The sequence below is a fragment of the Colletotrichum aenigma genome (assembly GCF_013390185.1).
Source record: "Colletotrichum aenigma strain Cg56 chromosome Unknown KSG_Cg56_contig02, whole genome shotgun sequence".
Taxonomy (NCBI): Eukaryota; Fungi; Ascomycota; class Sordariomycetes; order Glomerellales; family Glomerellaceae; genus Colletotrichum; species Colletotrichum aenigma.
This window is the reverse complement of record NW_023500908.1, coordinates 3,199,428-3,225,448: the sequence shown is the minus strand read 5'-3', so window position 1 is coordinate 3,225,448 and position 26,021 is coordinate 3,199,428. Positions and strand designations below refer to the sequence as shown.

General features: G+C 55.2%; 10 protein-coding genes across 10 annotated transcripts; 3 read left to right on the top strand and 7 right to left on the bottom strand.

Annotated features, from left to right (window-relative positions):
- Positions 1 to 1,545: 1,545 nt before the first annotated feature.
- Positions 1,546 to 2,025, bottom strand: CGCA056_v002913 (uncharacterized protein; the record flags this gene model as incomplete). The annotated part of the gene is made up of 1 exon (XM_037318170.1): positions 1,546 to 2,025. One exon carries the CDS (start codon positions 2,023 to 2,025, stop codon positions 1,546 to 1,548), a length of 480 nt encoding a protein of 159 aa, XP_037183982.1.
- Positions 2,026 to 2,239: 214 nt separating this feature from the next.
- CGCA056_v002912 (uncharacterized protein) lies at positions 2,240 to 3,802 on the bottom strand (the record flags this gene model as incomplete). The annotated part of the gene is made up of 3 exons (XM_037318169.1): positions 2,240 to 2,722; positions 3,155 to 3,283; positions 3,338 to 3,802. The coding sequence occupies 3 exons, from the start codon at positions 3,800 to 3,802 to the stop codon at positions 2,240 to 2,242; spliced, it is 1,077 nt and encodes a 358-aa protein (XP_037183983.1).
- Positions 3,803 to 5,540: 1,738 nt separating this feature from the next.
- CGCA056_v002911 (Required for respiratory growth protein 9) lies at positions 5,541 to 6,353 on the bottom strand (the record flags this gene model as incomplete). Its single annotated transcript, XM_037318168.1, has 1 exon — positions 5,541 to 6,353. One exon carries the CDS (start codon positions 6,351 to 6,353, stop codon positions 5,541 to 5,543), a length of 813 nt encoding a protein of 270 aa, XP_037183984.1.
- A 1,070-nt stretch (positions 6,354 to 7,423) lies between these two features.
- Positions 7,424 to 9,043, top strand: CGCA056_v002910 (uncharacterized protein; the record flags this gene model as incomplete). Its single annotated transcript, XM_037318167.1, has 3 exons — positions 7,424 to 7,810; positions 7,862 to 8,617; positions 8,681 to 9,043. The coding sequence occupies 3 exons, from the start codon at positions 7,424 to 7,426 to the stop codon at positions 9,041 to 9,043; spliced, it is 1,506 nt and encodes a 501-aa protein (XP_037183985.1).
- Positions 9,044 to 9,724: 681 nt separating this feature from the next.
- Positions 9,725 to 10,483, bottom strand: RCAN1 (Calcipressin-1; the record flags this gene model as incomplete). Its single annotated transcript, XM_037318166.1, has 1 exon — positions 9,725 to 10,483. The coding sequence occupies one exon, from the start codon at positions 10,481 to 10,483 to the stop codon at positions 9,725 to 9,727; it is 759 nt and encodes a 252-aa protein (XP_037183068.1).
- Positions 10,484 to 15,193: 4,710 nt separating this feature from the next.
- CGCA056_v002908 (Phenylalanine--tRNA ligase) lies at positions 15,194 to 16,727 on the bottom strand (the record flags this gene model as incomplete). The annotated part of the gene is made up of 2 exons (XM_037318165.1): positions 15,194 to 16,536; positions 16,592 to 16,727. 2 exons carry the CDS (start codon positions 16,725 to 16,727, stop codon positions 15,194 to 15,196), a joined length of 1,479 nt encoding a protein of 492 aa, XP_037183067.1.
- A 713-nt stretch (positions 16,728 to 17,440) lies between these two features.
- On the top strand, positions 17,441 to 18,739 carry CGCA056_v002907 (Mitochondrial dicarboxylate transporter; the record flags this gene model as incomplete). The annotated part of the gene is made up of 3 exons (XM_037318164.1): positions 17,441 to 17,707; positions 17,890 to 18,596; positions 18,652 to 18,739. 3 exons carry the CDS (start codon positions 17,441 to 17,443, stop codon positions 18,737 to 18,739), a joined length of 1,062 nt encoding a protein of 353 aa, XP_037183072.1.
- A 558-nt stretch (positions 18,740 to 19,297) lies between these two features.
- RPB3 (DNA-directed RNA polymerase II subunit RPB3) lies at positions 19,298 to 20,442 on the bottom strand (the record flags this gene model as incomplete). Its single annotated transcript, XM_037318163.1, has 3 exons — positions 19,298 to 19,691; positions 19,749 to 20,314; positions 20,380 to 20,442. 3 exons carry the CDS (start codon positions 20,440 to 20,442, stop codon positions 19,298 to 19,300), a joined length of 1,023 nt encoding a protein of 340 aa, XP_037183071.1.
- Positions 20,443 to 21,014: 572 nt separating this feature from the next.
- On the top strand, positions 21,015 to 21,811 carry CGCA056_v002905 (GrpE protein-like protein; the record flags this gene model as incomplete). The annotated part of the gene is made up of 2 exons (XM_037318162.1): positions 21,015 to 21,287; positions 21,368 to 21,811. 2 exons carry the CDS (start codon positions 21,015 to 21,017, stop codon positions 21,809 to 21,811), a joined length of 717 nt encoding a protein of 238 aa, XP_037183070.1.
- An 877-nt stretch (positions 21,812 to 22,688) lies between these two features.
- CGCA056_v002904 (uncharacterized protein) lies at positions 22,689 to 25,790 on the bottom strand (the record flags this gene model as incomplete). Its single annotated transcript, XM_037318161.1, has 8 exons — positions 22,689 to 23,410; positions 23,468 to 23,624; positions 23,676 to 23,809; positions 23,858 to 24,060; positions 24,108 to 24,537; positions 24,701 to 24,802; positions 24,850 to 25,203; positions 25,688 to 25,790. The coding sequence occupies 8 exons, from the start codon at positions 25,788 to 25,790 to the stop codon at positions 22,689 to 22,691; spliced, it is 2,205 nt and encodes a 734-aa protein (XP_037183069.1).
- Positions 25,791 to 26,021: the final 231 nt, after the last annotated feature.

Below are 26,021 nucleotides of genomic sequence, written 5' to 3'. Positions count from 1 at the left end.
TGAAGCTTCCACCGGGTTCAACCGACTGCTCTCATCTTCAGATAGGCAATGGTCCCCTTTTGATTCGTATCATCATGAGTTCTGGTTTACTGTGGACTGCTTGACTTAAGATGCCGGTGCTGGTCTCCATGTTGGCGTCCAAATCCAAGCGGACTCGCAAATCCAAGCCAAATCGAACAAGCATCGACCATACAATTCTTCCAACCGACAGACAGTCTTGAACCGAAATGCAACGATATCAGAGACGTCCGTGGTCGTACCAAACACTATGGTATGGCCCCGAAGCTCCGAGTAGATGGGGAGAAGCAGCATCGCCGAATCCCTTCAGTCAGCCATCGGAAGTGGAAGAGTTCAACAGGCTGTGTGAGATCCAGTTGGGACATGAGTACCACAGTTACCAGCTTGGAAGCTATTCGCGGCATTCAAGTGGCAGGATTTTCGGGGATGATCTCCCGCCAGCTAGGCTCCAACACCGACATAATTCGTCCATCGTATCGAGGATTATGGCACTTTCAGCGTTGACAGTTCTCGTGCTTGCCGAATTTGAAAAGAAAAGCCGGTCTGTGGCTTCAACAGCTCTGAGGACTCTCGACCGGGCACGTGAAGAGAGCAACGCCTGCCAACTTTGGCTCTCAAACTCAAAGCTAGGGACTACGCAAATGGTGATATTTGGTATACTGGTCACCTGCGCGCTGGTGTTGCATATGATGCAGCCTTTTGTGACAGGTCCGCGACCTGTCTACGTCTTGGTTCACGATTGTCGGTTTTGGTCGGCATGAAGAGTGTGTGCGAAGACGCTACGCCATGTTGATGGCATACGTGCTTCTGACATTAGAAAAGGAGAAATTGACGGGAACGCTCGGGCTGCTGTAAATACTCCCGAAGAGCAGTGCACGGGCCATGTGCATGTCACTATCAACCCAAGATCTACGGCCTGAATCTGTACTACTGATTGCATATGTGCTCGAGCTGCAATAGCAAGAGCCAATTTGAAGCCGAATGTAACATCATCATGGATTGCAATCTTGAGGACTATGGCATGGATACCATGTGTATTCATATTTCTTATCTCTTTCGTGTTCTACGGATACGTTCTTCAAGTACACCGCATGCTACAAGTAGATTCCAGGACCCGCTCCACGTTCGCAACCAATCTGAACTGTAACCTTCAAAATTCCCACTCATTGCCCCTCTCGCTTCTGCATGCTCACTCTCCATGAGCTGGGAATAGCGGCGAGCAAACCAGCGATTTGGATGACTGATCTCATCCACCTGGATCGATAGCTCAGTGGTAGAGCGAGAGATTGCAGCTTCCCGCAGCAACCTATCTCTAGGCCCCGCGTTCGAACCGCGGTCGGTCCTTGAAGCCCTTCGGGCACTTCGCTTTTTGTTCTTTTTGATTGAGAAGAATCCACAAATTTTGGGTTGTTTGCTGTTGCTGAGTTGTCTTGCATTTGCCATTTGGCCAAGTCTGTCGACGGTTGAGTGCAACGTGTCAATGATCCAGAGAGTCTGCAGTACCCAGCTTAACGATGGGCGCAACAATCAGGACTGGTATCCATCACCAAATTTCTTCACATCACCCTTACCCTGTCCAAACTGGCTAGGGTCCTTCGGCGAGATGAAATAGACCTCCTCGCGAGCACCGATGGCTTTCAGAGCCTTGCCATCGAAGACCCCATCGTAAGATGGCCAAGGCTGCAAGCGATACCTCGATGTGTTGTAGCGCCCACCGTCCCATGGGTTATTCATGTACTTGAGAAGCAGGTGATGACTCTTCAAAACCTCGTCCGGAAGGTCGTCCTTGAGGCGGACGAGATATAAGTAGCGACCTTGCTCGACGTCAGTTGTCGGTGGTAGAAGCTTAGTATCAGGCGGGATGGCAATGCCCTTGATTGACGTATAGGTTTTTGGGACTGCATCGTGTGAAGTAACGTTTCCCAGAATGGGCGAGGCCGAGACCGTGGTGTGGATCGTAAAGACCCCCAGGAGCACAATGGTCTTGATAGCGTTGAGGAAGCGCATCTTGGGGTCTGGCGTTAGAACTTTTCGATGTTTTCTGTAAAAAGAATAGATTGGACTAAGCCGAGGGAAGGTGTAATTGGACCTTAAATATGTACGAAATCTCAGTGACCTTGGTGATTCGTTTGGCTTTCTCCATTTCAACCGCTGTGGAAGCAGTCGCCACAACCATAATCAGACCCTTTAGACCACAAGGTATCCTCCCATGTTAATCCAACTACCCCTTGATCATTGACCCTAGAAAGAGGCCCAGCAAAGTGAGAGTCAGTGCCAATGGCGTAGTCGCATTCTGTACATCTCCCTGGATTATCCCAAGGAGATAAAGAATGCAGAAGATGATAAAAGGTGACAGGCACAAGACGATGCAAAAAGATGTCATCAGTGCTGAGCGGCGTTCTTGGATGTAGAGACCCCAAAAGTCTTCTTTCCGGTTGCTTTTCTCGTCGAGGTAGTAGTATCGCTGGGGTATGCACCCCACGGTGTCGGCACTCAGCGACTCAACGCAGGAGTAGAACGGGAGAGTCCATGACGAGCCTACGGAACCACTTTTGGTGGTGAATTGATAGATGTGGCTGAATTCTTCTGGGGACACCGGTGGTTCACGGAGTGCTGGCCGAGGAGTGTAGTAGTAGTCCTTTTGCGCCGTCGTCGGTACCTCAAGGCCCCGGTGAGCGAAGCCGTTTCGACAGAACTTTTCGAACTGAGAAACAGATTAGCTCCAGCGTCGTCGAAATTCATCAGGAACAACTCTCGAGTCGGAGGAGTGAATCATGTCAAGCAGGAGTTGTAGGCAATGACTCACACGTACGAAATCGCAGTGAGAGAATCCATACGGCGAAAACCACGATCTCCAAAAGCCTTTCAGCTCACGATATACCTGTCGCAGTTCTTGGCCAAATTCATCGGTGCTCAAGTACAGCGACGGGAGTTGTTTGAGAGTATGTCGACCAGTGGTAGCAACTAGGAATATGTATCTTGGCTTAGGATACTCCTGCTGCTTTGTTTGCTGATTCCCCTGATTTGATGCCGTTGGTTGAGCTGGCTCGGAATTTGATTTGCTTCCCATCTTGATGGAACTTGTTCCCAAGGAAGAGGATTCTGATGCCGTCCCCGACGATGAACCTGGTTTCACCGTCGTCGTGCTTGTCTTTGAGACATCCGTTCCATACCCCCCGTTGTAGAAAGGATACTTTCGTAGCAGCCACCCGATGCCGCCGGCAAACTCTGCTGGCAACACCTCCCACCTGTCTTTTCCACATCTCTGAACGAGTTTGCGTCAGCTTTTTCCTCGATGTTTTCAAAAGGGGCGACTTACACAGCGCCATCCAAGTCTTGCTTCTGAAAGACTGGAAGTATACTTTGGCGGACGTAACGGCCACCAATTCCACGTCTCTCCGGTGGTCGATTCCAACCATATTTGAACCTTATCCATGATGCCTTGTGTGCCCTCCACATCGAGAAAGATGCTTTGGGGGCGTGATTCCTCCAGTTCAGTAAGTGTTGTCATCATTCTTAATCTCATGTTGCTCCAGTACCGATCGTCCGTGTCTTTCCCCTCCAGAACCCTAGCGACGAGCTTCGAACCCTGTGAGCGAAATGAAGGATCTACGAAATCGGACAGATTCCGCGCCAAATTTGCGAAGGACGAACTGTTTAATATGAAGGCACTGATAGACTCAAAGTCGAGGTCCGCAGCTTCTTCCTTGTCGTCAGAGGCCATGTCGTCCGGCTCATCCTCGTCATCTCGTTCTGCCTCCACGATCTCATACTTTGCTTCCATCTCTGCGCTGTCTTGGCTCTGTCCTTCCGCCACTGTCTCAGATGTTGTCGCATGTTCAGGATGCAGGACTGGAGACTCTGAAGGGTCTGGAAGAACAGGCGAAATGCACTTTTCAGACGCCCTCATTAGTAGTGATTGCTGAAGCTATTGGGATACGATACTGTCTGAGGAAGACGGCCGAAAGAGCCTCATCTTTTGTTGTAGCTTCGACCGCCAAATCCTTGCCCAATTGTCGGAGCAGACGAGCCAGGTTTCTTCGTAGCCTGTCTACCCCAATTGAGGACTTGTGCATCGCTGTCTCGAACAATGGGTACAAAACCTCATTCTCATGGAGGAATGTAATCGCCTTGCTAAGGCCAGATCGTACCGGGCCCGAAGCCGAGCTTCCAACAAGTGTCGTTGAAGATTCGAAAGATGCCACTGAGTTGGTTTCCCAGTCATCGTTAATTAAATTTGGGCCTTCTTCGTTGCACCAAGGTTGAATGGCCTCATACTCCGGAGTAAGAAGAGGTGGAAACAAATGACCAACATGGCTGAAAAGTGCCGGAGACTTGGCCAAGTAATCCCTCAAATGAGGTGACCTGACTACTTTATTGCATTTATCCCAGTTGTCATACATCTGGGCCCAATCCTCCCTCCAAGCGAATATGGAAGGGTCCTCGGTGGTTTTGAGAAGTTCCTCTTGAAGCCGATAAAACGCTTCTGTAGCGCCTTCACCATACCTGATGGGAATTTGAACACCCGCCAGTCCGAGAAGTGCGTATGAAAGATCCTCGAGATGTGTAGCATTGCGTCTTGCAGCCCAAAACATTTTGCGGGCGAACGAAACTTTGCTTAGATCCCCTGTTGCAAGCACATAAGGGTCGACATCCGTAATGTCATACAAAAGCATTTGAAGTTCGTTGCGTCAACCGATGAATTGCCATTGACGGGAGTAGAAGTATACTCGAGGGGGCGCAATTAGCTCTTGGAGACTCCATGACCGAGTGAACCATCTGCTATGTCTAAGTCGTTCTGTCGGCGCGGCTGCAGGTGTTTTTCCTGGGGATACATGAGTCTTTGTTTCATACGCTTCAACGTCGGCTAGGTAGACGATGCAAAGAGCTGCTGATCTGAATAATTCGAAGCCGGAGTTGACGGTGTCGCTGAGTTCCTTCGGGTCCGCCCGATTTGTGCAGCAAGTATCGACCCATATGCAATGCAGCTCATGATGCAGAGCGACACGACATGCATCCTCGAGCTTTTTGTAGCCCGTCTTGATCATACCTCTAGATGATATTTTGTCATCCTCAAGATCTGAATGCCGTACCTCATCGGGGGCCCAGGTCGAGGACAGCACTGCGTAAGGTGGGCGTGCATCATCCGGAAGATGCACAGGCTGAATACTCTGTGTCGAGAAAGATCATCGCAAAGCATTCGTTCACGTAATAGCCAGCCGCCGTGATGAAACCGCCAATTCATGGACAAAGGAGTGACAAGGCTGTGGGTATAGCATTCTGATAACATGCCGGCGATGGAGTAGCTCACGTGGTCCAATGGGATGTCTTCGCATATGCAGCTCAGAGGAGTCAGCGATAGGCTCAAGAGGGTCCAGCAGAAGAAGCACAAAGTCCGTCCCTGATAACGCGAGTAGTCTGATACATTGGTATTAGATTTCAAGTTTGCCTCAAACGTCAAATCCGGTGTGAAGAGTTGGGATAATGGTCGAGGCCAAAGTCTTCGTTATGCAGGGCACCCCTCACATGATGCTGCCCCCCAGCTTCCGCTGCAGCTTCTCTCCCTTATCTTCCGCCGCTTCCTCCTCCTTCCTCTTCTCAATCGCCGCCTTCCGCCTGTCGTGATACGCTGGGTCCCTAGCAACACCCTCCCTCCGCCACTTGCGCGGCGGCTTCACGCCCATCTCCGCGTACCTCGACCACACGCTCACGCCGCGGCGGAACCACCTCTCCTGCCTGTCCTGCTCCTCCTCGGGCGACGCCTGCCACTTGCTCCTCAGTATCCTGCGGATCGCCTCGGGCGACACCTCGAACATGCTCGACAGCTTGGTCGTCGTGTACTCCTCGGGGGACTGCGCATGCAAAGCCTTGATGCCGGCGATGGCGTCGGGCGACAGGCGCTTCCGCGGGTTCCACCCCTCGGGAAACTTTTCTTTGAGGGCCTCCTTCTGGACCTGCCAGTGCTCACGCTGGTGTTTGCGCTCCCGCTCGTGGGGGTTTAGGTCGCCGTCGTCTTCGTCGTTGGTCGGTCGCCTGGGACGTGGTTTCCTTGGACGGTAGCTGTTGCTTCTTTCATCGGAGGACGTTTGCGTTGCTTGTGCGGCTTGTGAGGCTTGTTTGGCTGTTGCCTTCTTCGCATCCCATTTATTATTGAACGAGGCGCGTCGCCTTGGGAGCGTAGTGCTGAATGGGGATCTCGGGATGGTCTGGAATCTTGGGAGGTTGTTACTGATATGCTTAGGTATTGTCGCTGCGGCGGCGGGTTCGGAGACGTGCAGCTGCGCCATGCTGCTGAGCAAAGCCCGCAAAGGACTGAGGCGACAAGAGCAGAGCATGTTTCGATTGTCGACCGGTGAGGATGCGTGGACAGGGAATGCGTCGTGGCGTTGCGCTTCGAAGTCTGCGATTAGCGGCAAACGGGCTGCGAAAAAAGTTGGTTGACAAATTTCCATGCTAAGGTATCGATACGGAGTTCGATTGACGGGACGGGGCGCGCTACTACAGTGGGTCCGCCCCGGGGCAAGGGTGCCGTGGCGCCGGCGCTGAGCCCGTTGTCCGGTGCCCTCCAGGTTCTGCAGGGACCCGGTGCCACTAAATTAAATGAATACTTCCATCGTCCTCGTCAGCAAACCTTACCTATCGTTTGTAAGACAACTCTGCGACTTCAACAACGACGATGCAGTGGATGCCATTACGGCGAAATTTCATAACCAGCAACACAACTTGCTCGAGAGTTCGAGTAGGTTGCTTTCCCCCCTTATTGCTGACGATGAGGCCCGCCTATTCTAACCCCTCACTGGAGCTAACCGCGAGCTGGAATGCACGTGCAAGAAATCAAAGCATCATCCATGCTCCCCGCGGTTCTCCATCCGCGCAGCGTCGGCCAGCCTGCCGCCCTCCATCCCATCTCTGGCAGAGCCGTTCACACCACAATCGGCCCTCCCTGTCAAGTGGTTTAGGGTAGCAAGCCGTGGTCCGGTGATCTGCCAGCGCGTCTGTGAGGAACTCCCCTCATCCGAATGGGGTCACCAACTCGTTTCGCAGTGCGAGCGGGCATGTGTTCGAGAAGAACGACAGGGAGGCTGCGAGTCAACATGCTTAATTCAACTTGACATTTGTTGACTATCATATGATTTACACTTGGAGTTTTCAGATGTTAAATCCTGCCGGCTTTCCTGGGTTTTGTTAAGCTCGAAGAGCTGGCTTTGAGTTCGATGAAGTCATTGCGTTTGTTAGCCCCTACTTGCCACACGGTGGAGTTGAGCTAAACACCACTCGCAAACTATCTTCACCCTCATTCTTATCTGCAACTTCATGTTGTGAATCTGTACACCAGTGCTATTCCTTCTTGTACAATTTTGACATTATCTTCACCCACATCTCATACAGTCAGACCCCTAGAGCAATGGCAGGCCGTCTCTGGTATAGAGGCCCCGAGTGGCAAGAAGCATGGGACTATTGGTTCAAGTGGACAGACGAGCATCTCACATCTGACGACCTTCGACCGTTGATTTACACGTACGATGAGCTGGGAGCCCAGGCTCTGGACCGCCTCGATGAGATATCACCGCCAGCCAAGCCCCCGGCACCCAGCGAGAAAGTAGACAACTCTCCCAAGGAGAAGTCTCCCCACAGAGACTTATACGCCCTCCTCAAAGACAATGCCAATTCGGATGAGATACTAGGAAAACTCTGGACCGAAATCAACACCATCCCGGACTGGGTAGACTGGGCCCAGATTGAACGCGGCCAAAAGGTGTTTGTCCGTTACGCCGGGCCAGCCATCTTCTCCGTAAGCCCCCTATCCTTCATCGAAGAACGACCTCACTAACACTTCACCCAGCTCACGTTCCAGTCCCTGGTAGGCGGCTTCGGCGGCCGCCGCGTGGTCGAAACGCTCGCCCGCACCGGCGGCTTCGGCGTCAAGGTCACCCGCCGCCGCCTCCTCGAGACGTTCCAGCACATCCTCCAGGTGACCTCCGACCTGCCCTCGATCCAGCCCGGCGGCGCCGGCTTCGCCTCCTCCGTCCGCGTCCGCCTGCTCCACGCCGCAGTGCGTCGCCGCATCCTCGCCCTCACCCGCGAGAAGCCGTCCTACTACGACGTCGAGGCGTGGGGCATCCCCGTCAACGACCTCGACTCCATCGGCACCGTGTCCACCTTCTCCGCGACGCTCATCTGGATCGGCCTCCCGCGGCAGGGGATCTACCTCACGGAGCGGGAGAAGGAGGACTACGTCGCGCTGTGGCGCTGGGTGGCGCATGTGCTGGGCACGCCGACGGAGGCGTTCGAGAGCGTGAGCCGGGCGCGGGCGATGATGGAGTCGCTCATGGTGTCTGAGATCGAGCCCTCCGACACCTCGAGGGCGCTGGCGAATAACGTTCTGTCCGGGCTGTGCAACCAGCCGCCGTCGTACGTGTCGCGGGACTTTTTGGCGGCGGAGACGTACTGGCTCAACGGGGCGAAACTCGCGCGCGCGCTGGGCATCGAGAGGCCGCCGTGGTACTACAACCTGCTGGTCGTCGGGCAGTGCATCTTCTTCATGGTCATGTGCTACTCCCATCGTCTGTTTCCCGGGTGGGACGAGACTCGGAACAAGGTATGGAGAAGTGATCACGTACCACAACTCACTCAAAGCGAGTCTAAGCTAACACCAACCCAGAAACTCCAGAAAGGCCTCTTCAACATCACAATCAACAAGCCGGAGCTCGGCGCCCTGGGCAAGGAGACGAACTTCGAGTTCCAGTACATCCCGACCCTCGACATGATGTCCACCGAAGCCGCGAGCAGAACGTACCACCTCACCCAAAACAACGACAACAACAAGACCACCAACGGCAACGGCTCGTCCCCCGCCGCCGCGCGGGTGAGGCTCGTGCGCAAGACGGAGCGCCGCAACCTTGCCTCGCTCATCCTGGCCTCCATCGCCGTGGTGCTGCTGGCTTGGCTGGGTGTGAGGAGCGCCTCAGCGCTGTTTGGGAGCTTCGCCGGGATGGCGCCATCAGGTTGGCGTGCGGTGATTTAGAAAAGGACGAACGGACCTGGCACAGGCAGCGCGTTGATCCCGACTGCCGCCGGTCGGTTGACCGGGTGTGGGCCGTTGCTCCGTAGGATAAGGGCAGTTACTATTTTATGTACACGTATCTTTTTCTTGCGATTGGTAATGTCGGAGAGAATTCCCCAGACTCTTGTTTTTTGCGGCGTCGATCACTGTATCTGAAGATCAAACGGTTTTGCCTCGGAAACCCTTTTTTTTGGGGGGTTCCAGAGGCGTCTCCATGGCATGAATGTCGTTGCCGCAGCTTTGGGAACGGCATACAACGCAAAGTGAGACACGTACAAGGGACCACTTGTGTTTTGGGGTAATCAGTTTGTTTTGTTTCGCTGGCTGTGAAGGCCGCGCGAGTGGGAATCTAGTATACATAAAATATGTGCTTTTTTGGCCCTGGACAACGAGCCAGCACGTGGTAGAAACTTTTTACCATGGCATAATCGCCATTCTCCGCGACGCGAAAACGACAGTCGTGTGAATCTGTCCTAGTGAAAATAAAACCTCTCGAATCCTGTATACGTGCCCTGTCTTTCCCTCGTAACGCCGTCGCATAAAATCCGTTCTCAGATGCTAGATGCGCCCAATCCTGGTTCACCGCCTATCCGTATCGTATCCAAACGCCTAAGCAAGATCGCTCGTAAAAGACTTGATTCCTCATGCGTCCATCATCAGCTCCACCGGTGGGCGGGAAGTGTGCGCCATGATCGGCTTGGTGTTCTCGATCGGGCTGAACTCCATGGGGTCATCCGTCATGTCCTCGAGGCAAATAGCAGGAAGATCTGGGCTGTCGCCTTGGGCATCGGGCTTGTAGAGCAGTGTTGAGCTGCGGCTGCGCGTCTGGTGGGAGCCGTCGATGGGGCTGATGGGAGTCTCGACACCGGAGGGGCGGTGGCCAAGCTTGGCCAGGGCCTCGGCAAGATCCTCGGCGTGGACCATCTTGTTAGGGGCGTCCTCGAGCTTCATCTCCCAGCCGTGAGGAGGAGAGGGAGGAGGAGAGATGAAGAAGAGCTTGCCCGCGTCGGGGAGGGCAAGGTGGCGGTCGGTGACCTCGACCGGCGTGGGCTGGCCGAAGTAGACGCGGACGCGCTCGCCCATGACAGCCTCACCGTCCCAAATGCGACGGACGGCAATGGCGTCGTCTTCTGAGAAGAAGGAGACGACGATACGGCGGAAAGACTTGAGGGGGGCGAAAGAGTGAATGGGCGCCGTCTTGGAGATAAGGTCGCGGATCGTTTGGAGATTATCAGGGCGGAAGACGTTGGTGTCGTTCAAGTTTGTGAGGAGGAGGGTGTTTGATGGCGGTGTCGGCTGGACCAGAGGCGGCAGGGAGGAGAGGTCGAGGGAAAGCGACTTGTTGGAGCCAGTTGAGCGTCTGGAAAAGATGGGACGGCTGTCTGACTTGGGAGACTCCATCTTGATGGTTGTGAGGAGAGTGTGTGTGGTTGGGTGTGGTTGTGTTTGGTTGCGATTGCGTCGAGACAGCGAGGTACTGTTGGTTCGCGTGCTTTTATGTCGACGATGTGGTGCGCTTGTTCATGTGCAAGCAGGTGTGTGGTGGAATGCCTCGATATGTATGTAATTTGCGACAAAAGGTTCAGGTCGTGCGTCTTTGTTTTGTTTGTTGCTTGGTGCTAGAACGAGAAGCGACGGTTGTTGGCGGGAGGCGGTCTTGGTTATATGTCTTGAAGGTTGCAGTGGGCGGTGCAGTCCACTCGGTGCAGGTCCGCGGAACGGTAGTCGGTGGCAGAGATACAAAGTACAAAATCGACGGCTGGGGCCAGGTCCAGTCGGGCGGAGTGTGGGATGGTTGGATGGTGGATGGCTGAGTGTGTGTGGGCGAGGGAGGGGTGCTGTATCGGGTGGGTGTGTCTGTGTGATGAAACGGGAAGGCCACACGGACTCACGGGCCCGTTTGAAGTTTCGCCGTCTCTGAGCCGTCGGGTCACAGTGGTGGAGACGCTGGACGCTGGACGCTGGACTGCGATACGCTTAGTGCCTCCTGCTGCTCCTGCAGGCTACCGGTACCAGATCCGTTGGCAGTGCTGGCCAGTCGAGTCACTTGCGAATGGAAAGTCATGGTCAGCCAAGCCAGGCAGTACTTCGTCAATTACAGCAGTTAAGCAGGGTCCAGCAAGGCAAGAACAACCTTGAAAGAGACGCACAGAGCATGTTGAGCACAGAGTTGGTCGTCCAGCACAGGGCCCCTGCTAGGAAGAGGAACAGGAACAGGAACGGTAACAGCAGCGCTGGCAAATTGAGGCTGTGCAAAAGCGAGAAGGAAAAAAAATGCTTTTCCTCCCGCGCTCCAGTAGGCTTGGCGATTTCTCTTGGGTACTGCGAAGTAAGTTCAGCAGGAAGCAATCCAGTCAGCAAGTTTATTGCCTTGTCCCCTCGTCTCTTCGGTACGCAGTAATCTTGCTGCTTCAGCAGCAGGAGCAATGTTCGATGGCGGACTGGACCACCGTGATCTTCTCTTCCATGCTCAGTGTGAGTCGGGACAAGGCCTCTGGTTTGCCAACTGCACTGTTCGCCCCACCCGAAATCGAATTGTCGAGAATGCCATTCGCCACCCCAGCCATACATACTTTACGCAGCGACCTGTCCGTATTACTGTGTGTACCTTGCCGCACACTGCGGAAGTCGCTCGCTCGCTGTTCCTTAGCAGCGCAACTAATGGCAGGCCCAGACCAGCTGGACATGCTCAGGCCTGCACTGCTAGTGCTACGCATTTACCGACTCAAATGAAGAAGAAAAACGTGTCGATACGGTACGGTAGCAGCGTCATTTCGCCCTCTCCGCCTCACTCGGTAATTTCCACAGCAGTGACGACTGACACTCGACGTTGAGGGCGGTGCTGCGCGAAAAAGCCAGTATCGTTCCAACTTTCAAGGTCATCTCAACCAAAGGCAAAAAGTGACCGCATCGCCGTTGCAGGCCTCCCCCATGCACCACACCCGGCCTGTCATCACTCGGAAATGGGGGCGCCTCTGCGTCCCTTCCCCACGCGCCCAGCAATGGAACCCAGAACGGTGGTCGCTTCTGGCACTGTCCATGACGGCAACCACACCGTAAGGTAACGACTGCCCCGGGTACCTCGCGAAGAAACAGCGCCTCCGACCCGCTAATTGGCCGCAGCGGCATGGGCGCATCGCCGTCTTCACGATGCCATCCCACCTACCTTGTGACCATCCACCCGTCCTCTCCCTGCCTCCCGGAAGCCTCCAACTCCATTGGCTGTGCCTCGCTGGATTCTCGAGAGGCATCTTGGCAACGGAGAGGCGATCGCAGCCAATTCGAGAGATGGAACTCGGTACACTGCAGACACTGTCAAGTCAGCCACCGAATGCGCCCTCCGCTTCCCATTCGCCCTCACGCCTGCCGCTTTCCGATGATTTGGGTCTCTCGTAACCCTCTGTTACGACCCTTCGATATGCAGCCGCCTATCTACCTGCACATGGCTGCAGCGATCAATGGAACACACTTGCCCAGTCGGGACTCGGGCATATTCCGACTATCAACGTTACCATCAGAAGTATTATCTCACTTGTCATTTGCCAGCTATCAACTCGACAACACATCTCCCCGCTCTCACGCTATCGGGGTAAAGATTCGAACACCCAAGGGTTCAACCGAGCTCCCCCACATCGTCAACAGTTAAGCCGCCGCGCCAAAGAGGGACCGGGGGCTGTGTAACGATAGGTTGTTGTGTTCACACGACACCTCCCGTCTGCCATCGCCCTCACCACGCTGAAGCACTTGACCACTGTACCTACGAGGCCTGGATATTGCGGCATAGAGTTGAGTTTGAGGCGCCGCCTCCTTGGACCACCACGACGGCTACCTCGCCAAGGCCCTCTCACAGTTGTCGTTTCTGAAAGAGACCTCAACCCTTAGGACACGATGCTTTTGATGGCTGAGGCTGTCTTGCTAGTCTTGGCTCGACAACTCGCCACGGCATCACACGTCGCTCTGGGGCTGGTTCAGAATTGATGATGGAAACTCCTCTCGACAGCCGCAGCAATTACGTCTTCATGCTATGGAAACCATGACTCAAAGGTCAGCTGGAACGAGGCTCCTCGCCTTCCTTCGCGATCGATATTGCAAATCCGGCCGGAAAAGCCCACCAGTTGTTAATCTTCCCACACCGGCTCAGCCCGGCAGCGTACGAGTTGCCCTACAAAGAGCCTTCCGCTCAGCCAACACGGGGCAAATTGCACTGAACCTCAGCCCCCTCCAACGCCGCCGGACAGACACCACAGCGCACGCTCGTTCGTCTCGTCTGATCCCGAGCATCCGTCAGCCACGATTGGTCTCCGCAGCATACGGATGAGAAGGAAATTTGCTGTCAATAGCGCCCTCGACACAGCCAAGCCATCTGTCGCAGCAAAAATGCCTCTCCTCTCGTCACGATGCGATGCAGACATTCGATGTCTCAACTCAAATGATCCGGTGCTACACAGAATTCCCTCTCCCCCGCCCGCCCGGCGCCCGCCCGACGCAGCTTACGGGCAACTGTTGGTGGTCAGCTCCCTCGCGATCTGGAAACGAGGCTGTGCAGAATACCAAGACTTTCGACCTGCCAGATTGATGTTTCGCTCTGCAATCGGCTTCCCCAGACACCCTTCTAGGCCAAGACTTTCCTTTCCTGCGCTCCGCACCCGCTGCTGCACTCCAATGTCCTTCTGACTTGCGCTTTGCACCATCAGGGACCAGTTGCCGAGTCGGGTAACTAGAGGAGTCTCGCCATTGAACCCGCATGCGCGACAATCAATTATCGATCCACTCGCATATCTCTCCCGTGTCTCCAGACTCACCAACCTCCAACGCCGAAGCGCCTTTTCCTGTGAAATTCCATCTTCATGTCCTTTGACTGTGGAGTGTCGTCCCGCAATCCTGAGCATTAGGCTCGGGGCACGGTTCTCCATGAACCGTTTGCTACTGTGCCGTTTTCTCAACTTCAGACTCTCAGACACTCCACCCTCGATGCGCCTGGCAGCTTATCTCCACGCATCGCGGGGCCTTCCTTGCCACGAGGGAAACTGCCTGCCCAGAAAGACGACCGGCTAATAAACTTTCCATAGCAAATTCGGACCTGAGGCATGGCAAAGCTCATCTCATTCCCGTTTGAACACATCGTCAGGAACCCGCTTCAGGAAACCAGCAGCAACCTGCCAACATTGACATCCGACCCGAAGCGAAAACACGCCGGCTGTTAGACATGGGAGCGTGGCTGAGCCTGGCAATGTTGTCCAGAATCCAGACTTTTCATACGTTGCGAGCAACAGACTGAACTCCGCCCTATCACGGGAGGCATGAAACTGACTTGCACGACCGTCCCAACTTATTCAGACGACGGGCCAAAATTCTGCCTTTCCCTCCGAACGCTACTGCAGCAACGCACCGCCCGGGCATTGTAGGTTTATGGATGATACAATCGATCTGCAACCACGGCGTCACTGCTTCAGATTGCGACCCGGCGATTGACTCTGTTCCCATCCGAGCATGATCTCACCGTTCGAGAATCTCGGCAGAATCATACAAGGGCGACCGCAGGGCAGATCCGCCTTTCCGAATCGCCCGCCAAGGCGCCTGGCGCTATGCCGTGTCAAAATGTTTCTTGCCGTCGCAGGGCTTGTACGGCCCGGCACTGCGCAGCACTGAAGTCTCGCTCTGTGACATCGTTTCCCGAGAACGAACATCAAATGAACAAAATCGAAGGGACAGAGATCTGTGAGTGGACGGGTCCATGGGGTCTATCAAATTCCCGAGATTGCCCCGTGAACTCTAGTCCACAGCGCAAGGCCGCTCAGCCAGCTGGGAATACCGAGTGCGGTCTTATAGTACAAGTTATTCTATCATACACGGCGTGATATACTCGCGATTTGAGAAAATCAGCTACTCAAGCAGGGCGGGCAAAGTCATGCCGTTGCCTTGGCAGCAATTTTCCCTCACGACATCCCAAGTGAGAAGTAGCCACGACTGACAACGGCATGCTAAGGGATCCCGACCCCGTTTCGCAGGGACTCACTCCAATAGGGTCGTCCCGTCTCTGCAGACCGCTCGAGTGTTGGCTACACAGCCCCCTTACCCCTCAACGCTCGATGTGCAAGCGCAAATTATGCCTCACCGGATCTCGACACCTAGCTTTTCGACCAATTTCCGTGTCACCTCGTTGTGCAGCTCGTTGGCCTCTTCGTTGGTCAGGGTGCGCTCCAGGCTTCGGTAGTTGATGCGGTAGCACATGCTGCGTCTCCCCGTCTTGGGATGTGTGAACTCGTCCACAAGCCGGACGTCCTCGACCCGCTCACCGGCGATATCCCGGACCAGCTCCATGATGTCGTTCTCGTGGAAGTCCTGCGCGCTGGCCTTGGTGTTCCCGCCCGCTGCTGACACTCCGCGCAGCCAAAATGAGACGTCCTTGTGGCAGGCCGGGTGCTTGGAGAAGGGCACGAAGCGCTTCATGGTGTCGAGCTTGTCTGATACGCCCCTGAACTGGCCGAGGAATCTCTCATCCTGCGACCAGAAGAGGCGGATGTCGGGGATCTGGAAGAGGAGCATGGCAATACGTTCCAGGCCGATGCCGAAAGCCCAGCCCAGCTGGGTGGGCACTCCCGCGTTGATGCAGATGTCCTGCTTCACCACACCGCAGCCCAGCACCTCGAGCCAGTCCCCAGCGTAGTAAACTTCGAGTTCCCAGGACGGGCTCGTGAAGGGGAAGTACGCCTCCACCCAGCGAACCCGCAGCGGCTCGTCCTTGTAGTCCGGGTCCGCCTTCTCGGCGGCCGCCTTGGCCCGCGTGAAGATCTCAACGACCATGAGCTCAAGAGAGCGCCTCAGGTGAGCGCCGATGGCCTCCGCCTCGGCGGCCGAGTGATGGCCCTCCTGCAGCGGGTTCCGCTCGGCGTCGAAGGCGGGATGAGGGTCCTCGACCTTGACGCCATGCTTGGGCAGCTTGTTCACGTCCTCCCACACGGCGGCCGCGATGTCGCCGTTGGGTACCTTGGTCCGGTCCCACATGCGCGCGCCCTCCATCTGGTGGAAGACGGGGTAATGACTCCTGTCGATGGCATCGCGGCGGTAGACGTCCGCGCTGATGAGGTACCCCTCGCTCAGGTTCTTCTTGAACGTCTGCGCCTGGTGCGCGCTCGTGTGCGTCCGCAGCAGCGTCTCCTTGTTGAAGTAGTAGGTGTCCGACTTGGCGCGGCCGGGGTGGTCCAGCGGGAAGCCCAGCGAGTCGAAGTTCTGGTGCGTCGAGACGACGGGGTCGAAGGTGTTGTGGTACTTGTACGTCGGCGCGGGGAACTGCGACTCGATGATCTGCCGGGTGATGTAGACGGGGTGGTCCTTTTGCAGGTGAAGCTTGCGCGACGCCGCGTCGAGGACGGTCTTGGGCACGTTGAACCACTCGTCGGTCGTGATGGTCTGGCCGTTGACCTCGATCGTCTTCTTCTTCTGGTCTGCTGCTGCTGCGCTTCGCTCAGCAATTGAGATGGCCCACGGCGGAGTAGATCTTGGTCTGACCTGAAGAATAGGCGCGCCGGCTACTGCTCGACAGCAGCAGCGCGGGGCTTGTCCATTGTCGAGGGGCAGCACCGGGACAGATGGCGCCACGGAAGCAGCTGCGCAATTGCCTCCCTGCTAGCCTTGGGATGAGCATGTTTTGGATTGCCCTTGATACGACGCAAAGGCTTTGTCGGGAATTAAGTGTTCATTACGGGCACCTCGAAGGTGTCCGGAACTGTAGCGGTGACTCGACAATTGGTCTCCTTCGCCGAGAATGGAGCTGGAGGACCAAGCAAATCGGTCGTCCCCGTCGATCGCAAGAAAACTGACGGGACGCACGGACCAGACGCCGTCTTGTCTTTCCGGCGACGGGCGGGCTGCCGACCCGGGGTCCTGGAGGCGCTGTAGCGCATGGCACCCCTGCTGATTAGCGCCCATGACGCAGCAGCTTTCTGCTCGTCCAGCGCCGATAACAGCCGAGAGCTGGGAGGATTGGGGGGTTGTTTTTTGCTAATCAGGCCCAAGGGGAGGGGAGGAAAAAAAGTTCGTGATACACCGAGCCGAACGAACCATTCGGCTTCTTCCACCCACGCACCACCTCACCACCTCCAACTTCTCCAAACGCCAACCCCGAAGTCGGCTTTTTCGAGCGCTAGACGTCACCGCAACCCTCCCCGAAAGTGACGTTCTACCCTAGAATCGGCGACAAACAGAAACCTTGACCTTGCTACATAGGTCACCAGGAAGACAACCTTTCCGGTTATCAATTGGGCAAATTCAGATAAAGGTTTCTGGTTCTCCGCGACGCAAGTTCACTTTGCGCCGCAGCGGGATGAGCCTTTTGGTCAAGATCGCATAGCTGCAACGATGCAGTCCACCGCCAACATGGTTCCTGCCGCCGCCTCCAGCAAGCCCGCCGACGAGGTGTCATCCTCATCGTCGCCGGTGAAGGCGGTGCAAGTTGATAGCCAGGAGAAGCCGCAGCAGAAGCAGACGACGACACCCAAGAAGAAGGCGGATAGCTCCATGCGATACCCCTTTTGGTTCGGAGGCAGCGCCAGTAGTATGGCCGCCTGCGTAACACATCCCCTGGATTTGGGTGAGTCTTCTTCCCCCGTGCTTGTGATCGAGCAAGTGTGTGCATGATAAGCACCTGCGACATCGCAATGCCGGAGTTTACAGGATGCTGACCATGTCTCAGTCAAGGTACGCATGCGCCCGAACAACACCACCAGCACACAATCACAAACACCCCAATTGCCGTGACGAGCATGCAATCTCGAACGAATCATTCATACTAACCAAACAATGCACAGGTCCGCCTGCAAGTCCGCCGTCCCGACGCGCCAAAGAACATGGTCGGCACCTTCGCCCACATCGTCCGCAACCATGGCATCACCGGCCTCTACAACGGCCTCTCCGCCTCCCTCCTCCGCCAGATGACCTACTCCACCGTCCGCTTCGGCGCCTACGAGGAGATGAAGGTCCGCGCGACCCGCAAGAACAACGGCAAGGCCCCGGCCTTCCCCGTCCTCGTCGCCATGGCCTCCGCCTCGGGCTTCGTCGGCGGCATCTCGGGCAACGCCGCCGACGTGCTCAACGTGCGCATGCAGCAGGACGCCGCCCTGCCCGCCGCCGAGCGCCGCAACTACAACCACGCCCTCGAGGGCATGCTGCGCATGGCGCGCGAGGAGGGCATCATGAGCTGGTTCCGCGGCGTGCTGCCCAACAGCATGCGCGCTGCCGCCATGACGGCCTCCCAGCTCGCGTCCTACGACACCTTCAAGGGCATGCTCATCAGGCACACGCCCATGGGCGACAACCTCACCACGCACTTCACGGCGAGCTTCCTCGCGGGCGTCATGGCCGCGACGGTCACCAGCCCGATCGACGTCATCAAGACCCGCGTCATGTCCGCGACCACGCAGGAGGGGCTGGCGCACACCCTGGCCAAGATTTACAAGGCAGAGGGTTTAGGGTGGATGTTTAAGGGCTGGGTACCTAGTTTCTTGAGGCTTGGACCGTGAGTTTCCTGACTCCTCTCATCAAACACTAACAATCGACTAACCATCTAACAGCCAAACTATCTGTACATTCGTCTTCCTAGAAATGCACCGCAAGGTCTATAGAGCGGTGACCGACGTTGGCGGCGAGGAAGCCATCTAGGGAGTAAAGTAGCATTAGACTTCAGCGTTTTAGACACTGCATATGTAATGAGGGGGCGTTGGAAAGAGGTCATCTGTTGCATTTTTGACAGGAGTCTTGGGGATACACAAAAGAGTTGGATGCTGGTTTTCGCTTCAAAAAGACACATATTTGGGCTGTTTTGTGAGTTGTATTAGAGGTGCCTTGGAGGGCTGGAGTCTTCAGATTACTCGTATTTTTCGGCCCCTTCACCCTCACCTTTCGTATCGTTTTTTCTTGCATCGCCTTTTCAGTTTTCGACGTCGTCCCTCGCGGACGTCCAGGCCAGTATGAGAGCCAAGTCTATATGCCAGGAAAGCCACATTGGCAAAGAATCAAAACCGTCTCCCCTCTTACCCCTGAGATGCTCCCGTCGCGAGGGTGCTGGCCCAGTCTCATACTCATACAGCGAACCCCAAATGTCTTTTTATGTGAATAGGCCAGTCCATGCTGATGCTGGCTGTCCTCAAAACTCGCAAAACTCCATTGCCGCCCATCTTCAAGAGATCATTAACGCCTTTATTGTGTGGATCATCATGCTCAGTTCCAGCCAGATTGGCCAGAAGCACCGTAGGGTGTGGTGGTAGCGTACGGAGTCGTCGCGCTCCCACCCCATGAGCCCTGAGCGCCACCGTTGAATGGGGTGGTGTAACCTTGGTCCTGCCCCCAGGGGTTGCCGCCGTCCATGTCCAGGTTGGGGCTACGTGGGCCGTCAAAGTCGCCCATACCATCGTCATCAGCCTCGCCGGTGAGCATGTGCAGCAACAATGCCATCTTCTCCTGGATGATCTTGATTCCCTCCTGGATGATCTGGTCGGGCTCTAGACTTCCAACGCCCTCGACCTCGAAGTAGAACTTTTCAGGTACTGCGTCGTAGTCGAACGCTTCTCCCTCTTGAGGAGGGTCCTCCATCTTCGCGTACTTGCTCTCAGGCCTAGAGAAACATGTTTAGCCATAACATACTGCGCGTTGCCAACCTTGAGAGACTTACCACTCCGCCTTCGCATCCTCCTCATACCACATGTCCAAGTGATGCAGCTTGTTATGAGGGTCGTATTCAAAGCCGACAGCAGCCGTAGGCATCCATTTCGCGTGCTCCTTGGCGATTCCCTTCTTTGCGATGCACGACAACTTGAGCTCCTGACCCTTGCGCAACTTTGCGATCAGAGAGCCCTGACCTTCCGGATCCATGATGACCGGGTTTCCTACGGTGCCATTTTGTCTGAAACTATCGACAATCAGGTCGCTCGCATAAACCTTCATCGTCTCGTCGGAGGAGCAGCGTGCGTGCAGGGTAAGCTTGACACTGCAGTTGTCGCAGTACTGCTCGCAGTCGCAATCACGGGAGTACAATAAGCTGTTGACATCCTTCGAATGCAGGGGAATGAGACCCAGACGGTGGGCAATGAACTCGTCGGCAAGAACAGAGGTATTGGCTTCGATTTCGACCAGGTCGATGGCGATTGTCGGGACCTCGGCCTGAATCACGCGCCGCAGCGAGTTGGCAAAAGAGAGATCGCAGTTCGAAAGGTCAAAGTTGACGTGGATGTTATCGGCCTAACCAGACAGATGGAAAGTTAGCACCACGGCCTTCATTCCATCGATGAAGCGGTGTGATTTACCCCCGAAATCTTGATCTGAGGCCCCCCGGATTCGCCGTCCAACAGCATCGGTTCGTACTCCATCGCGCCTACTCCGCCAAATCGAGGTCTAGTTTGCAAGTTGTGGAGGGCTGAGAAACGTCGCAAGAGCAAGTAGTAGCACCGAGATCGAGTGCGCGGGTTTCTGATAAAGCCGCCTTTGTGACCGAGTATCGACGTGGGTGGGTTGTACGAGGATGAGTTGGCGATAGCTAGGCAGTAGGGGAAGGCTGAAAGGATATTTTTGCGACAGGAGGCGAGGTGAAGTCGCGCTCTCCCAATTGGAAGGTCCAGCAACCGTGCAGCGTCGTGCCTGGCGTGCTAAACCACACTGGCCTTGCCTTAGCATTACTCTTATCGATAAAGCTCGCCGCCGGGCCCTCCGTTCATCCGCCCCGAGATGGAGCTCCATCCCCGGACTTGATTGGGCGCAAAAGTTTCCCGAGTGGCCGTGGGCTAACGGCAGTCCATCCGTCACTGAGGGCCATTTCGATAAAATTTCATTCCCTCTTAAAAGCTCCTCAGCACACGCGACAGTCCCTGCATCGCCTCCCGACCCTCCCCTCTAAACCTTCCACCTCCTGCGCCCCCCAATTCCAACAACCACAAACGCCAAAATGTTCAGACAAGCTATCGCCACCTCTTCCCGCGCTGTGCGCTCCGGCATGCGCACCCAGACTCCCAAGTCTGTCTTCCAAAACCAGTTCCAGACTTCCCCGGCTTTCAGGATACGGGCCGCTCAGCCTGCCGTCGCAAGATGGTACAGCGACGCCAAGGAGAAGGAGACCAAGGAGACCGAGGCGCCCAAGGAGAGTGAGAAGGCTGAGGACGCCGAGTCACCGTTGAAGAAGCAGCTCGAGGCCAAGGAGAAGGAGGCCGCTGACTGGAAGGTTCGTCGATGCGCAATTAACCCCTCCTACCGATGTCGGCTCTCCGAGAAAAAGGTGGCTAACACAGCAACGCTCAACAGGACAAGTGCCTGCGCACCATCGCCGACTTCCGCAACCTCCAGGACCGCACACAGCGCGAGGTCAAGCAGGCCCGCGACTTCGCCCTCCAAAAGTTCGCAAAGGACCTCGTCGACAGCGTCGACAACCTGGACCGCGCGCTCTCCATGGTGCCCCAGGAGAAGATCAACGCCACCGAGAAGTCTGGCGACCTCCAGGACCTCGTTAACCTGTACGAGGGTCTCAAGATGACCGACGACATCCTCATGTCCACCCTCAAGAAGCACGGCATCGAGCGTGTCAACCCGGAGGGCGAGAAGTTCAACCCCAACGAGCACGACGCCACCTTCATGGCACCCCAGCCCGACAAGGAGGACAACACCGTCTTCCACGTCCAGCAGAAGGGATTCAAGCTCAACGGTCGTGTGCTGCGCGCCGCCAAGGTCGGCGTTGTCAAGAACGCTTAAACCGTCTGACTCGTCCGCGATCTCCAGCACTCGGCCCCTGCTGATGTGCGGGGGTCTTTCCAACCAAAAGATTTCATGGGGCTGGCCTGCCGCTGGGAGGCTTCGGCGGCCGCAGCCCCCTTTGTACCATTATGTTCTACGATACTGTGTCGATTCCCGGAACAGCGAACTGGGCGTTCCGGTCGGTGTATAATGCTCCTCTCATGACGTTACTATTGCATGGCGGATTGGGGGCCAAAATGGGTTGGCCCTCACTGGAAGAAAAGAAAAAGGATAGAATCTGGATATGTTGTGTACATGGGCCTCGGATAGGGATTCCGGGGTCTCACGATTCTTCTCAAAAGCTCTGGTACAATATAATTACCGCCTTGGAGACATTGATCTCCCTGTCACTACATCATTCAACCTTCAATGGCTATTCATTTCCGTGATATACTCTCAATTTTTGATTATCTACACATTCCTCGGTGGAAAGTTGGCAATTCCGACGTCGAAATCTTCACCTCTCTTGGGGTATCGTACTCAAACTAGGGCATATCCTATGCCGAAACATTGCGCAAAACAAACAAGAAAAAGAGCGGGAGGGAAGGGCACGTCAATAATTGCCAATCCCGCTTTCAGCCTGCCGCGCCGTGTTAGTCAACGGTCCCACTGATTGATAATTCCCAGCTTGGCAATACCTAATACTCGGCTCACCCTCGGGAATGCATCCGGTAGTGATTGGTTTCTCGACTTTCGCCAAACATCTCGTCGGCCGAAAGACGAGGAAACAGAGAGAACCCCGGTTTCCTATGGCCATGGAAGTCTGCGCTCTCAACAAGGTCGAGTGAAGCGGAACCTTGGCCAAGCATCAATGATGCGACGGTGAATTTCACTCTCAGAAGCAGTCTGCAAGCTCAAGAGCAAGCATCTTATCCCGAAAGTGCTCCGAGACCGCCTTGCGGACCTCATCGGGGCTCGCCATTTCAGCCCTCGCGCACTCATTCTTGATCTGCCATTCGAGCAGCGCCAGCTCAGCCTTCATGCTCTGGTTCTGGGTCTGCGCATGCTTGAGAGCGTCGAACTTGCTCTGGATCTCGTATCGCAGCTCGTGCAGGTGTGCCGAAACCTGGCGAAGGATCCGCCTGTGATTGCGCTGCCGCATCGCCATGTCCTCCGCGGCCTTCTTCTGCACAATATGGTCAACCGCCAGCCGGATCTCTCGCAGCTCCATCTTGGCTCGCTCAATGGCGCCGCGCATGTTGTCGTTCTCACGCGTCATCTCTGCATCTTGGTTCTTCCATCGGGTGACCGTCTGCCAGCGCTGCGAGATGATGAGCTGGGCGTTCTGGGGTGCGACGCCGGCAACCCGGCGACTGGCGGGTGAGTGCAGCGCTTCGAGGACCTCAGCGTCGGTGTAGGACTTCCTGTAGTTGCCGATAACGTCATCGCTGGAGGTGTTGGAGGAGACGACCGAGCGTGCTGAGATCGTCTCGAGGGGCGTTACGGGGTCGTTGGCCTCGCGGAACTGGACTTTGCGGAAGCGGCGCGCAGCAATCGGGTCCATACGGTCAAAGAGGCCAAACCACCAATTGCGCATCTTGTGCTTGAGGGTAACGCCTGACAAGGTTAGAAAGGTCCAGTCCGAGGGAGTCTAGTGGTAGTTGCCTGGAGGACTGAAGATGATGGAGGGCTCTGATTCTACTGAGTAGCACGGTGTGATCCAACCCCCATCGTTGATGTCTCTCTGGAGCTCAAAGGAGAGAGTAAGTCGGTCGACGACGAGATGTCTGTCATTATCCTCAAGAGGCGTCTCGGGGCGCATGCGTTGAGCCTGGGAAAGATTCAGTCAATGCTTCAGGGAGGGTAATAAGGGGCCACATACATCCTCCGCCATGAAGACTTGGTTTGCCTGAGGGTCTCGTCGAGAGCAGCCTTCAGATAGGAGACGGAATGTGCACGGCGAAACGCGTCCCGATTCGGGGTCACCCTCGTCATCCGAGATGTCATACTCCTCAGCTGTCATAAATGAGAATGTGACCACGAGAAAAGTTAGGTTACTCTTACCGAAGTCACGATTAGTATCGTATGGCTGCTTGTAAGCCGACCCAGGCATAGAAACCTCGGGAGGCATGTAGTCTTCAAACTTGAAGCTGTTGAACTTGGGCGAGACGTGAAGATATCTGGGACGGGGCACTTCGTAGGCTGGGTTGCGATCCGCCTCAGGGGGCGCATACTCTTTTGTAGCCATGTTGGCCTCCTTCAGCATCCTGTATGATGGTTAAATGAAAGTCCTCTTCTGAACGTGGGAGCTTACTTGGCATAATCCTCCATCTCTCGTTTCTCCCCAGAACTCAGTCCAGATGTCTGAGTTGTATCCTTTGACGGCGATGTCTGCGTCACAGACCTTGTGCCCAGGCTTGCCGTCTCTCGAGATGTCTGAAATGACTCGGCCGTTGTGGACCCCATCGTGGACTCGTTCATGGACTCGGTCGCTTTGATGGCCATCCAATTGCGCAGTGGATCGTTTCCCGGGAGCAACGGAGGGCCTCGCATGGCATTGTAAGCCATCATCATTGAATCCGTCAGTTTCCACGTCTTATTGTAGGGGTGGCCGGCAGAGCAGCCTGGAAGTCGCGGGCTGGGGTCATCCGGGCCATAGTCGACCAGATTGCTCTGGAACATCGACCAATCCTTCGCTCTAGATGAGCTACCCATCTTCAAGCTAGCATTCTGAGTGCTTGAACCTAAGCGGCATCAGCATCTATTCTGGATGATGGTGAATGCAAACACCGTATGTGTTGGTGAGCAACGCAGGGATGAATGCAAGGCAGGGGTAATTATAAGGGGAAGCGCCAGTCTGTATGGGAATAAGGGAGAATAACTAAGAGATGTTCCAAACAATCTTACCTTTTTCGGTAGACTGTTGGCATGATGCAGTCGGCGACGAAGACCGAGCTTGGCAAGCTGCTTCCATTTCGTCCATGTCGTAATGAATCACCGTGTCAGGAGCTGCTTCAGTCAGCGTCGTACAGTCATGCCGAAGCTCTGAGACATACTGGAACAGCGGTCGAAATCTTCTAGGTTGTTGTCCTGTTCCCAGTTACCGTACAGAACCGTGTCTGCGTTGTTCTGTATTAGGTCCCCATGCCCGAGGCCCAAGGGGCCGACATTGGAAGCACCCTCATCAAAGCGGTATTCGGTGTTCTGGTGCACATACTCTTCAAGAATGTCAGAACTGTCGAACTTCTCGTAAGTGATGTCTTCGGTAGGGTAGTTGTGAAGGTGATCGGCAGAAACATCGGCATTGGCCCCAGTCGCAATCATAGGGGTCGATTCGCGGGAAGCCTCCTCGATCATCGAGAGCTGATGAGGACTATGAGCGCGGACGGCAACCACTGCCTCGGGTATCGCTTATGAGAGCTCATTAGATATTTTTCAAATGCAATTGGGTTCCATCGTAGAGGAAAGGCGAGATATTTGAGCACTTACTTCGCCGGCCCATTGAGTGCTGATCCGGCCCCCCTCGTCTGGAAAGTGCAGAGGATAGTGCCGACAGATTTTCAAGAGTAAGCCTCTCGGAGTCTTTTTGAGGCAGTTTCCTCTTCGAGATGAGAACTGTTATACGAGGGACGACGGAAAATGTCAGCTGAAGGTCGAGCTATGCGTCGAAGACGCAGTATCCCCAATGAGGAAGTTGGTGTCCTGATATCCGCTGCAGTCGACAGGATGAAAGAGTACCCTTAAGATGCAAGGAAGGAGGGAGAGAAATCTCGACAGTAATGATTGAAGAAAAAGTTGAGTGAGTGGTAGAAGCGAGCAGTCCAAGTGGAATGGAAAGAGTGACATGGGAAAAGTAAGAGTGAAGAGGTAGTGGTGAATAGGATGTCAAATTACCTTTGCAAACCTCCGCAATTCCTCCAACAGTTTTCATGGGCCACGTCTTGCGCTTGCCCATTTTTGTGTCCTTTGTTATGGTGGACAGTGTGGCCGAGGGCATTGTGAGCGACAAAGCAGAAGATTTCACCTAGAGGTGACAAGTGAGCAATGATTAGGTGATCCCTTTCGAGAGACTTACCAGACCCCTGAGGGAAGTCGCGCTCTGGATTTCTAAAAAGCTTGCCCACATCCAATAGACCTGACGGAGTTGGGATCTCAGAGCGATTTAAGCTCCATGGCTTTTCAGGAAGGTAGCTCCCATGGGAGATGGGAGTTTTTAAGGAAGGAGGCG